General features: G+C 51.6%; 7 protein-coding genes across 7 annotated transcripts; 5 read left to right on the top strand and 2 right to left on the bottom strand.

Moving 5' to 3' along the window:
* Positions 1-196: 196 nt before the first annotated feature.
* P174DRAFT_361536 (transcription initiation factor TFIID subunit 7 family protein) lies at positions 197-1657 on the top strand (the record flags this gene model as incomplete). Its single annotated transcript, XM_024821793.1, has 1 exon — positions 197-1657. The coding sequence occupies one exon, from the start codon at positions 197-199 to the stop codon at positions 1655-1657; it is 1461 nt and encodes a 486-aa protein (XP_024687909.1).
* Positions 1658-1683: 26 nt separating this feature from the next.
* Positions 1684-2466, top strand: P174DRAFT_437750 (uncharacterized protein; the record flags this gene model as incomplete). The annotated part of the gene is made up of 1 exon (XM_024826379.1): positions 1684-2466. A coding segment is annotated over exon 1 (329 nt), but the record flags the coding sequence as incomplete, so codon positions are not given.
* Positions 2467-3004: 538 nt separating this feature from the next.
* P174DRAFT_456802 (alpha/beta fold hydrolase) lies at positions 3005-4108 on the bottom strand (the record flags this gene model as incomplete). Its single annotated transcript, XM_024829469.1, has 3 exons — positions 3005-3331; positions 3379-3513; positions 3572-4108. 3 exons carry the CDS (start codon positions 4106-4108, stop codon positions 3005-3007), a joined length of 999 nt encoding a protein of 332 aa, XP_024687907.1.
* Positions 4109-4372: 264 nt separating this feature from the next.
* P174DRAFT_500826 (enoyl-CoA hydratase/isomerase family protein) lies at positions 4373-5752 on the top strand. The gene is made up of 2 exons (XM_024830996.1): positions 4373-5080; positions 5143-5752. Exons 1-2 carry the CDS (start codon positions 4767-4769, stop codon positions 5642-5644), a joined length of 816 nt encoding a protein of 271 aa, XP_024687906.1. The 5' UTR covers positions 4373-4766; the 3' UTR covers positions 5645-5752.
* An 84-nt stretch (positions 5753-5836) lies between these two features.
* On the top strand, positions 5837-7470 carry P174DRAFT_427520 (uncharacterized protein; the record flags this gene model as incomplete). Its single annotated transcript, XM_024825443.1, has 4 exons — positions 5837-6012; positions 6365-6619; positions 6760-7045; positions 7096-7470. The coding sequence occupies 4 exons, from the start codon at positions 5837-5839 to the stop codon at positions 7468-7470; spliced, it is 1092 nt and encodes a 363-aa protein (XP_024687905.1).
* Positions 7471-7676: 206 nt separating this feature from the next.
* Positions 7677-8462, bottom strand: P174DRAFT_416994 (uncharacterized protein; the record flags this gene model as incomplete). The annotated part of the gene is made up of 1 exon (XM_024824564.1): positions 7677-8462. The coding sequence occupies one exon, from the start codon at positions 8460-8462 to the stop codon at positions 7677-7679; it is 786 nt and encodes a 261-aa protein (XP_024687904.1).
* A 253-nt stretch (positions 8463-8715) lies between these two features.
* On the top strand, positions 8716-11247 carry P174DRAFT_437746 (oxidative DNA demethylase). The gene is made up of 2 exons (XM_024826378.1): positions 8716-9346; positions 9412-11247. The coding sequence occupies exons 1-2, from the start codon at positions 9183-9185 to the stop codon at positions 11123-11125; spliced, it is 1878 nt and encodes a 625-aa protein (XP_024687903.1). The 5' UTR covers positions 8716-9182; the 3' UTR covers positions 11126-11247.
* The last annotated feature ends 1062 nt before the right edge of the window (positions 11248-12309 follow it).

Below are 12309 nucleotides of genomic sequence, written 5' to 3'. Positions count from 1 at the left end.
GAGCGAAAGATCAACACTTTCTGCCGGTTGTTCTCTTACTTTGGCGGAGTTTCTTGTCTCCTTGTCACTTGGTTCTTCTCTCTCTCATCACAACAACAGCACAACACGGTTTCAGAGGATACTTGTTTTTCAAAGCTTGTTGGTGTCTGTGTGGCTATATCGAGTGCTTCGTTGTTCCTGATCATACATCGTCATCATGTCTGACGCCCCTCGCCCTTCACTCAAGCTCACGCTGGGCAAAAAGAAGGCGCCCGAGGGAGCTTCGCAGCTACCGAGTCAGCCTCCCCCTCCATCGTCAGAAACCCCTCAGCGCAAGATCACTTTGAAAATCGCGCGAAAACCTCAACCGGCCGAAGAGGAGGAGAAGGCAAAGAAGAAGAAGCCATCGAAAAAGCGACCGGCGGAGGGACTCGCAGGTCCCTCTGCACCAGAGGCGTCGGTGCAACCTGTGGGGCCGAAACGTATTAAGCTCAATACTTCCAAGAAGCCGGGAGTACAGTCGATCCGGATCAAGAACAAGGGGCTGGTTCCCAACAGGCCTGTCGGCGTTGGCTACGACTCTGAAGCCTCTGATACGGAAATCGATCCTTGCATCGAGGAGCAATTCATTTTACGCATGCTTCCCGGCGAAGACTGCGAATATTTACGTCAAGCGATTAACGAGCGACGATTCGATCGGTCCGAATTTTCCTTCAAACCCCTCACGCGCGAGGGCCGACGCGCCGTCCTGCGGATACGCGATAAACAGTACGCTGCGGCGCTGGTGGACTTGCCATGTATCGTCGAAGGCATGAAGAGTTGGGATCGGCGTGGATGGTATAAGTCTGCGGATATCTGTCAGATGCTTTTAGTCTTGGGGCCTGTTTCGAGCGATGCAGAGGCTCTCAATTACCCTCTTCCCTCCGACGTCGAGATCCTAGACGAGAAGACTTTACAGTATCCGCATGGTCTGACACCCCCTTTGCGTTACGTGAGAAAGCGGCGGTTCCGCGAGCGGCTCAGAACGCGAACGATAGAACAAGTGGAGAAGGCGGTGGAGGATCTGATCGCGCAAGACGAAGCCGCTATTGCCTCTCGCTACGAATTGTTGGACAAAACATCATTAAACCGGGCGGAGGGACTTGTCCAGAGTGGAGAGTATTACGAGGAAGACGAATATTATGACGATGAACAGGACGCAGAGGGCGAGCTCGATGAGGGCATGGAGGAGGTCGCTGCCGATGATGGAGGCCTCGATCCTCTCCTGGAGGAGATGGAGGCTGCTCTGCGCGGAGACAATGAAGCGCAGCCACAAGCAGCACCTTCCTCGGACACCGGCCTTGCGAATCTCTATCAAGCTGGAACTCCAATGGCGACTAAACCTTCCACGCCTGCAGCGGATACATCGGGCGATGAGAGTGACTCAGAGGCTGACGAAGAGGCGGATGTGCCTGAAGATGAACTGGATGACGAGCAGCTTGAGCAACAGCGGCAGTTCCAGCAGCATCGCGAAGAGATTGCCGAGCTTGAGGCCCTTATTCGCGCCGAGACGGTCAAGTGGGAGAACATGCAGAACCAAATCTTGAAGCACAAGCTTGCCAAGCGTATCCAGGACTTGAAGCGGGATCTATCCTTGAAGAAGGTGTCCGTTGGTGAGGGCGAGGATGCTGATACTTGATCGCACACTTCATCTTTTTAAACAGTTTGACTTGATACCCGATCGCATGTTATGTACAATTAGCAATGACATATCCTCATGTCTATCTCTTAAAACACATTTTCCATCTCCAATCTATCCCTGCCTACTTGTTTCAGGCAACTGGATCTCCTGTACCTGCACGAACAGCTCCTTTCACATCCAGATTCTCCTCTTCCTTCAGCTTCCGTTGTCTGAGCGCTTCCCTCTCGGCGGCCTCTCCATCGGGCTCTGCAGGGCTCTGGCCAACACGATCGCCTAGAATTCGATCATGTTCTTCCCTCTTTCGCCCCATGTCCGCAGCAAGATCTCTTTCTTCTCCGAATCCAGGGTTTCCAGGCCCTTGTGCACTGCCCACGGGACCGGCATGCGCCCCAGCCTGTGCTCGCTGGCTTTTCTGTCTTACCGCCTGAGCAATGTCTCCTTCTGCGGGTTGCTCCTCCACGCCATATTCCAAGTCAACATCAGAGGCGGCTTGCAGATTCTTCTGCTCCTCTTCGCGCCTCTGCTTGAGTCTTGCGAGTTCTTCGTCATTGGATGGGTTGGAGTCTGCGGTACGACGGGTAATGGAGGAGACTGGATCACCGCGCTGGCGCTGGTGAGGCTGAACTCGCTGCTCTTGGGGAGTCTGGGTGACGGGATTCTCGGGTTGGTCGTATGCGGCTTGCTTGGGGGTTGCGCTGGTTGTTCGGGTGATTCCATTTTGATGATGCTCGCGGATGCAGCTAAGCGATTCAAAACAAAGTGATAGAAAAGGGCGATACAACGATTTCGTCTTCCTGTAATTGCACAATAGATAATTTCATCGAATGCCTGACGTTCATCGCGGTAGATAAGCTGTTTGATGGATGCATGACGTCAGTGACGAACGATGCCTTGCTTTCACTCGCGATCGTCCTATGTGATGACTTCTATCTATCTACACCGTGGTAGAGTGTAGATGAAGGCACAAATCAATCAATCTAATTTACTCGAAGCTTTGTCTATCTACATCGTCGCTGCTTGCCGTTCAGGACTTGATGTGTTTTTGTTGGCGACTCCATGTACTGGACCACTTCTCATTTTATGTATACCGCTGGAAGCATAGCTGCCATTACCACATGTTGAAGAGACTACTCAATAATGTTCCTTGCAATTATAATAATTCTTTGGGCTGAATCTATGCGGCTGGGAACTTTCGGGCCGAGAAATCTGGGAGAATTGATCTAATTATGAAGACTTGAAGGGAGATTGGTATTCGTTTCTAGGCTATTCTAATACATTAAACATACATATAGGTATTGTATAGGAGCTGGCGTGTTCTGCGTTCGCGCGGAACTCACGGCATGACTATACTTTACCAGCAAAATCAGGACGTGCAAGGAATGCTTCGAGCATAGCATTCAGCTCTTCCCTTGCCTCAAGCTGTATCCAGTGACTTGTCGTACTCACTCGCTTGAGCATAAAGTCCTCGGCGAAGTCCTTCATCTGTTCGAGGAACCCGGGTATCTCGAACTTGTTGGGTTGTGGGCCGATCATGAGAACTGGCATCTTGAGTTTTGCATCGATGTTTGCTTCGATCTCGTCCTCCTTGTTCACGTTCCTGACATGAGCATGGTACCAATTGAGCGCTGGCTGGTGGTGGCCTTGCAAGATCTTGTTGTGCATAGCTCGTTCCTGAGCTTGTCAGCTGGATGTCCATTGACCGCGTGATGCTAATATACCTCGTCGCTAACATAGGACGCCAAAGGACCGTGCTTGTCATTCTGAAGCCATGCCTTTATGGCGCCTGCAGGGCCAAGATGCTCAGCCCACAAGTCTGAGCTGTCGGGGTAGAACAGTGTGAAGAACGAGTCCGGCTGTCATTGAACGCAAGGTTAGCCCTGAGAACTCTCCTCACAATGAGTGCAACCTCACATGCTGATCCAAAGTACTGCCTGCGTCATTTTCTACGAAAAATTCAATATATCCACACTTCTCGAATCCGAACAAATGCTTCGTAAACCTGTTTACCATGTCCAAGTCGAAATGCTCTCCCGGCTTTGAGTAGGGCACGGCGATAAACGTGCATGAGAGCAGACGGTCGGGGTAATAGTCTGATAGTCTTGAAAGGAGATTACATCCAGTATCGTGTGCCACGGCATGGACCCGTCTCAGACCCTCGTTGTCCAGTAATTCGATGATCTCCCTTGCCATACTCTTGAGCTTGTACTCCTCCACCTCGGTGGGTTTGGAGGTGCCGCCATACCCCAGTAGATCAGGCGCCAGGACTCCATATCCTAGTTTGATAAAGTGTTGGATCTGGTGACGCCAGTCATAGCAGGAAGACGGGAACCCGTGCAGGAAGAGGATGGTTGTTCGTGAAGCAGTTGCTGCGTGGTAGACATAATTGTATGTATGGGAAGTTGAGAGAGTGTGGAGCTTAGCGAGCTCGGGAAATGCAATGCTTGCCATTTTTGATTTCACAATGGGGTAAGATAAGAAGACGAATTTCACTGACTTGAAGCTTGAAAGGTCCTGGCTACATCGAACCGCGGAGAGTTCCTCTTGACGTTCGGAGACTTAATTGACTGTTGGTCTTTGTCTCGCTCTAATTGGTGATGTTCTTTCGATCCCTGCAAGCAGGTCCCTCAATTTGCTGACTCCATTTAATCATCAACCAGGAGGAGATCTATAGCCTCCTGTCGGTGTTGGTCCCGCATGATCATCGATGACTGAGCTAAACCATGGTGCATGGTGGTCCCAAGGCAGCCATGTCTAGCCTGAGACCAAAGCACAGCATAAGTGCATCCAAACCATCGACCTCATCCCATCTTCAGCTTGATTACGCAGAAATCATCAACATGGACATATGTTGGAACTGAACATACTCCTATAGTTGTGGATATGATTATTTATCAGACTGTGAAGCATGTGATATACCGCAAGGGTTGATTATAATTCGTTCTGAGAGGTCCAACGGTCAACCGAGGTTCAAGGAAGACCTATCCCTACCACTCAAAAAGGCATACTTTTGTCTTCACAATGCAATGATGTACATAGCTTCATGCTGTGATATCCTTCGCTCTAATACTAGCAAAGATCAATAAATTACTATCCACTACAAGCCATCATGTCCTTGTTCACCATCCCCATCTCCTCCACTGGAGGCAGCATCGTCTGCACTAATCCCACCTCCTCCGAGAAAGAGAAAAACATCTACCTCCTCACCTTCACCTCGCCAAAAGACAACAGACTCACCCCAACCTTCATCGACGCCCTCATTCTAGCCCTAGACATAATCGAACACCGCTTCCCCAAAGGCGTCGTGATCACGACAAGCGGCATCCCCAAATTCTACAGCAATGGGCTCGACCTGGAACTCGCAACTACCACCGAGGGTTTCCTCGATAAGTGGCTCTGGAAGCTATTCCGGCGCTTTCTCACGTATGTTTTTTTTCTTCTTTTTTTCACATCTCACAACGCAACAGATTACTGACACGGCGCAGGTTCCCCATGCCCACAATCTGCCTGCTGAATGGGCACGCCTTCGCAGGAGGGCTCATGCTAGCCATGTACCACGACTACCGGATCCAGAATCCCGCCAAGGGCTTTCTGTGCATCAACGAGCTTGAGTTCGGGGTCCCGCTGCAGAGCCCCATGATGAGCATCTTCCGGGAGAAATTGTCTCCGTCAGCCTTCCGGGATCTGATTCTTGAGGCGCGACGGTTCGCGGGCCCGCAGTCTGTTGCTGTGGGATTGGTAGATGGTGTGGGTGGACTTGAGGAAACGCTTCAGTTGATCCGGGAGCGGGGGTTGCAGACCAAGGCTGCGACGGGGATCTATGGTACGATGAAGGAGGAGATGTACCGGCATACGCTGGACATCCTGGATAACCATGCGGGTAATCTGGCGTGGAGGGAGAAGGTCGAGGAGAAGAAAGGGACAGCGGAAGAGGCTGCGCTGAGGGCTGTAGAGGCGTTTGAGAAGCAGAGAAATGCGAAGCTTTGAGTTCAGATATAAAGGAATGTGTTGGGTGCTTGTTCATAAGATACCTGCACTACTGCAGATTTGTATATATTGAGTCCTCTAGACTTACAAGACTGCTTTCATTCACTGCTGCCTCACTATCTCGTCTAAGCAGTAATAGTAGCATGTGCTGCAGATGCGTCCAATTTCCATGCCATCGGCACGGCGGCCATGATGCTCCGTTCTGTTGGCGGAGCGGTCAACAATCGGCTGCGGGTGTACGGCACGACCAATGTTCGCGTTGTCGATGCGTCTATCCATCCGTTTCAGCTTTGCGGTCATCCGATGGCTAACATTTACGCTATTGCAGAGCGTGCGTCAGATTTGATCAAGGAGGATTCGACGGTTAGGTGATTGAGACTCGACCGGGGAAAAGTTAATGAAGCTTTCAGTTATAAGATACAACATGCTTTATGAATATTAATGACCGTTTCTTGAAATACGGTGCGCAATGAGGAACTTATTTCCCTCCTCGTCTGTCAAGGACAGCTTGATAGTACCGTACTGGTGATTCTGAAACTAGACAAACTGTTGGGTAAAGGCGGATTTGAAGCTGTATCGGAATCCGCTGGATGATTGATACGTTGTATATGTACAGAGCGCCAAAATGAGTCCTAAAAACCTTTCTGACATGGCGATAAACGTCGAGGAAGCCTGTAATGATATTCTAAGACAAGCAGTCATCGTTTTGTTGTGACGTAGTTCTGGAGGCAGGCTCGTCGCTGGATATCAGACTGAAGACCACTGCGCATTCACTATTTCATCCCAGCAGTGGCAACATGACCCTTCAAGAGAAAAATACTCCCAGCCCCAGGGCTTTTCCAAGGCTACAAGAGAGTCCGCATCACATCAAAACTCGCTTTTCGTGCAACGTCTCTGCCATCACCACTGCTATTCGCTCACCACCACAGGCGGAGCCATGCCGAGCAAAGCACACCAACACACTAAGATGCGAGGGTAAGTAGAACTTGCTCAAGACATTAATCTGTATTCGTCTCTCTTGGCCTTCTCTTTAGCCATCTTCAGTCATCTCCTTCCCCTCAAAATCCTGTCAGTGTCTCAATTCTACCACCCCACCTGATCTGACACATAGTTAGGCTTCTCCCCTCAGCTATCGAAGACGAAAAAGAGTTGGATCCCAAGATGAAGCGCAACGCCCGCGAAGTCGAGGGTGATACCCCGAAGACCGAAGCAAATGATGGCCCCAAAGAGATCAAGCCTCAGCCAAATCCAGTCTCCAAGCGTATCAGCATCAACCGCGAGGAGATTGCGAAGCTTATGATGGCTCAGTCCCAGGCTGCTCTACAGGCCACGCTCGGACTGCCCTTCCAAGCTCGCAACGAAATTGGCAAGAAGGTCCCAGGGCCCAATAAATCTCGGAGCGTGAGTGTTCAAAGTTCCTGCCCACCAAGCATCGCTCACATGTCTGCCAGACCAATCACAAGCAGCCTGTGTATGACGGAGCCACCAAGGGACGCCCTGCTCTCTCGGACGAGGCTGTCGCAGCCATCCTCAGATACACCAAGCCGGAGTGTACCAAGGCCCAGACCTGGGTCCATGCCCATGAGTTCACCAAAGCTGTTCAGGAGAGAATGAAGGCCAAAATGGATGAGCGTGAGGACCTTCGCAAGAAGATTCATCGCAAGCTGCATGCTCAGTTGATGGTGAACAATCCCGGAGCGAATCCCACCAATCTCCAGGCAGTGCGAGGTGACCAGGTGGAGGATGACAAGCTGACTGCGACGGAGAGGGTCCAGAGAGCCCACGACAGACTTCAGAAAGCATTGGCAGAGATTCTGGATGTGTAGTTGCCCTGCAGCGTTTGCAGATGTTTGGATTCATCCTAACTGGTCTGCTGGTCCCAGATGTTGGCGTGTTTCCATCTCTGCTGTCTCTTGGTGGGTTAATGTGACATGATAAACCAACAAATGATGTGCTATGACTGAACCGGTCTGACCATCTGACATGGAATGTACAATAATGATCAGTTCTTGTGGAAATGGACAGTGTCTCTTCAGATTTTCTTGTTCTTGCTGGTCCCTTTAACTTGTGTTGGACTATCCAATTTATCTACTAACGGCCGATAAGGTGAGGCTACGACATGCTCAGGCGCCCGTTGCGAAGTTTCTGGACGTCTCGGCTCGCCAGGAGACGGACGTCGCAATTGATCTTCATGCATGCGATCCAACGGTTCACCTACGACTTGATACTTGGCCCAGTTGATCGGTGGCATTCGGACAACATTTTGGGGCGCCGGGATCGGTCCTATGTCGGCTAACGCCTCCTTGGTTGATTCCCCTGTCGTGTCGCTAACCGGTTTGTCGTCTTTATGGGTGAAATTGATGTAAGCCCCCTGATCTTTGGCCGTGGTGAGATTCCCGGCGACCAATTCGCGTGCAAACCCCTCCGGATCCGCAGCAGCAACTTTCTTCAGCTTCTCCAAGGTCTGTATATCTCGTATACTCTGCTGTTTCTGTAGTTGCAGGATAGAAATGGCGGACCGCAATGCGATCGCATCGGGGTTCTCACTTTCCGATATCGGCACGGGCGCGGGCTCTTGACCAAAGACCACCTGGTCCAGTGTGCCTGGGAAGTTAGAGAGCGACGCATAGGGAGGAGCTGGAGTAGTAGATGAGGGCGATGTTGCTGGTGGTGCAAAGGGATGGGAGGCTCCGTTTGTCATGGCGGAGTCGTTCGCCGGGGCGAGATGCGACAGAACTGGAGTCACTGGGGAATAAGGCGGGCGGGGCGGCGTGCCTGGCTGATCGTCGTTCTCGTGGTTCTCTCGCGCTGGCTGCATAGTACCGTTCTCAATTCAATAAACGAAGGGTACTCATGCCGTTGAGGCAGACATAGAGACGGTTGAAAAGGAAAGGCAAAGCGTCGAGTAGATCAGGGGTAGATACTATGTCGTGTTGCTGTGATGACTGACCGAACAATGAAACCACGAGGAATGACGTCTTGCCGCTTCTGCCTGATTCGGACATTCGGTTCTCGCCGACCGAGTGGATGTTGATAAACAAAGAGTGAAGCTATTGCTGGTGTTAAGTACCCGTGGGCGCAACCTTTCGCTGGATCATAAGCAGAATGAGCAGTGAGGTTATTCTTATCAACGCCAAAGTGGTCAGGTCATGGTGACTTTCCAGTTTTCATTTACAGAGTGTTATTGATGGCCTTGTAGCCTTATCGCAAGCATTGCTGGCCGCATTAGAGCAATATCTCACACAACATCTGATATAATAGGGAAGTAAAGATCAGGTTAGATATCTCTTGACTGTCATTCTGACTTCTTCAATCACTTTTACAATAATAGAAAAGAAACAGATCATTGACATACTAAGACAGACCATTGGACTATCCATGGGCTGATTGATGGATAGTGGATGGCCTGATTGATCTGGCCGACTCCTCACCGCCTTTAAAAAAAAGGTAGCGAAAAAAAGAGAAAAGGTGATTTTCGTCCATTCTGAGAAGATACCCTCATAATTCTTCGATAAAAGTATCAGTATATACTTGCAAAATGAAGCGGAAGACCGATACAAGAGAGGCTCTGAATGGCAATGGCCAGCCGGAGACCAAGAAGCGCGCACTTTCAAACGAAGAAGTGGCTGCGCGCTTTCGTGATGGTCTATTCGAGCCCTCGGAGCAGCAGAAGTATACCAAGGCGTACGCCCAATCTAGCCCGTAGGTGTACCCTCGCTTGATTGTATATGCGGAGAAAAAGTGCAAGAGGCGCTGACAGGAGCAAGATACAAGCATGGAGTGATTCATCCCCTAATTGAGGATTCCCTTTTGCGATCGGTCCGTAACGAGATCCAAGAACACCTCGACTTCACCGAGAAAGAAACCGATATCTACAAGATCTTTCAGTCTGGCGATCTGGCAAATCTCGACGGCTTGGACGATGCTTCTCTGTCAAAGCTACCTTCATTGCTGAAGCTGCGTGATGCCCTGTACTCTGCCCGATTCCGGGAATACTTGTCGTCCGTGACGGGCTCTGGCAAGCTTAGCGGGCGCAAGACCGATATGGCCATCAACATCTACAACGAGGGATGCCACCTTTTGTGCCATGACGACGTGATTGGAAGCCGACGTCTGAGCTATATTCTGTATCTGACTGATCCTGACACTCCCTGGCAGTCGGAATGGGGTGGTGCTCTACGTTTGTACCCGACCACCACTAAGAAGGACATCAATGGGGAAGACGTCCTAGTTCCCAGCCCTGACTTCAGTCTAAGCATACCCCCGGCATTCAACCAGCTCAGCTTCTTCACCGTCCAGCCCGGTGAGAGTTTCCACGATGTCGAGGAAGTGTATCACCCCAAGGAGGGTGAAGATAAATCGGCCAAGCGCGTGCGCATGGCCATCAGTGGATGGTTCCATATCCCACAGAAAGGGGAGGATGGTTACGAGGAGGGTCTGGAGGAGAAGCTGGCCGAGCGAAGCAGCCTGGCGCAGCTCCAGGGCCGCGGTGACATCTACGATTTGCCCCAGACCAAGCCGGTCGTGTGCGAGAAGGAGCCGGAGGTCAAGGGCAAGGGAAAGGCCAAGGTGGAGGAAGAAACCAGCTCCGAGTTCAGCGAATCCGACCTCAACTTTCTACTCCAGTACATTGCGCCGTCCTACTTGACCCCCGATATCGCCGAGGAGATGTCCGAGACTTTCTCTAACGAATCGTCACTCAACCTTGATCGTTTCCTGTCGGACAAGTTCGCTGCACGGGTACGGGCCTATATCGAAGAGCAGGAGAAGCAGGAGCTTCCCAAGTCCTCCGACGAGATCCAGGCGAAGACCGAATGGACCGTTGCTCGCCCGCCGCACAAGCAGCGCTACTTGTTCCAGCAGCATGGGACCGCCACATCGGACCAGAAAACTCCTATCCAGGAACTGCTCAACGATCTGTTCCCTTCCCCCGCGTTCCGGAAATGGCTGGCTCTGATTACCGGTGCAGAGCACATTACGAGCTATGACCTTCTGGCACGTCGCTTCCGCCGCGGGCAGGATTACACGCTCGCGAGCGGATACGACGGTGAAGAACCCCGGCTCGAGTTCACGCTGGGCCTGACACCCACACCCGGCTGGGAGAAGGAAACGGACGAGGACGAAGAGATGGAGGACGAGAACGGCGAGGCGCAGGAGAAATCCAAAACGAAGGAAACTGCCTCGGCGGACGAGCCTGCGGTAGGCGGTTACGAGATCTACATGGCCGGCGACGACGAAGACGACGGCGACGCAGCCATCTACAAGTCGGCAGCGGCGGACGAGGACGATGGCATCCTCTTCAGCACCGCGGCAGGATGGAACCGGCTTAGCATCGTCCTGCGCGACAGCGGCACTCTCAAGTTTGTCAAGTATGTCAGCGCCGCGGCCAAGGGAGACCGGTGGGACATTACCGGCGAGATGGGCGTTGACTTTGGCGACGACGAGGACGATGAGGATGACGAGGATGATGACGAGGAATAGACCCGACCCCGCAAAAGTGACGACCTCTTAAGCAAGTACTGTACATACTCATGTCTATTTCTGAATACAGCGTTGGATACCAAAAATAGGTTGCACCGCAGACATCAATATGTTGCTGCCTATCTGATCAGCCAGTCTCGTGGCTTAGACTTGATCATCTGTAGCACAGCATAGCATAGCCATCTCACTCGTAGACTATCTACACCGTGGTAATACATACGGCTTTCCATCCTACCCCAAGTCACTCCAGTGATAAACAACTCCTCTGTGAACAGACTTCATTCCACGTGGTACTGACGGCCCTCCCATAAGCCAAGGACACCACAGTCGCCATGCTCTGCGCACTTTGAGTAAACGCCGCTAATACAACGACACGTAAAACATTGATGCTCTTGGCATTTCTGTCAATCGGCGCCAATCACAAGCAAATAATCACACCGAGCTGAATTATCGCTCCACGCATTGTGCATATCTCTGGAGCTTTCTTCTGCAATGTCGATCGGCATCATAGTCCTCGTGCTCCTGCTCGATCTTACTCTCATCGGAAGACCTCGGAGAGAAATCGAGGAGGATGACAGTACAGCACAGCACATCTAAAATTTGAGACATGCTGGAGATCAGTTGCAGTGCTGCAGGCTCCTAATGACGCCACATACGGAGTGTCTATAGCGTGGAGCCTGAGATAGTGGTCAGAAGCTGGTAGTGGTGGCCAACCCGCAGCTTGCATGTGGAGTCTGAGAACAGTCTACTGTGTCATGTCTCGTGGTTGTAGTCATGTTGTACTGAGGACTGACTGACGGAGTCCAGACTCAACGGACGGAGTAAACTAATCTCCTACACCGGAGTATCTAAACCCCTGCAATCTCTGCGCTGCCGAAGACGCTCTCCGTCAATGCAGAAAGCTGACTCGTCAGTCGACATCCAGCCAGTCGTGCGAGCAGAGACTAGACAGTAGACCACAGGAGAACTGCCCCCTCCAGCTTAGCTTGCCTTCAACTCACGGATCTCCTGGTCCTAGAATGAGGCCTAAGCCCGCTATGGCAGGTGCAAGTGTTTGCCTTGACGGTGTATCAAATAGATGGGTCCGTTGGCCGATCAGACAGGGGGGGGAGATGAACGAGCACGTCCGCAGACGGGGGTTATCGCGAGGCGGCCTTCGACGATCATCGGTAGGCGATTTTCGT

Source organism: Aspergillus novofumigatus (genome assembly GCF_002847465.1).
Source record: "Aspergillus novofumigatus IBT 16806 chromosome Unknown P174scaffold_1, whole genome shotgun sequence".
Taxonomy (NCBI): Eukaryota; Fungi; Ascomycota; class Eurotiomycetes; order Eurotiales; family Aspergillaceae; genus Aspergillus; species Aspergillus novofumigatus.
This window is presented reverse-complemented; position numbering and strand designations above follow the sequence as displayed.

Bases quoted from the DNA above. Each gene is read 5' to 3' on its own strand.
- P174DRAFT_500826 (XM_024830996.1), top strand. From the start codon at position 4,767: ATGTCCTTGTTCACCATCCCCATCTCCTCCACTGGAGGCAGCATCGTC. The intron at 5,081-5,142 runs GTATGTTTTTTT...GACACGGCGCAG, and splicing joins CTATTCCGGCGCTTTCTCAC to GTTCCCCATGCCCACAATCT.
- P174DRAFT_437746 (XM_024826378.1), top strand. From the start codon at position 9,183: ATGAAGCGGAAGACCGATACAAGAGAGGCTCTGAATGGCAATGGCCAG. The intron at 9,347-9,411 runs GTAGGTGTACCC...GACAGGAGCAAG, and splicing joins GCGTACGCCCAATCTAGCCC to ATACAAGCATGGAGTGATTC.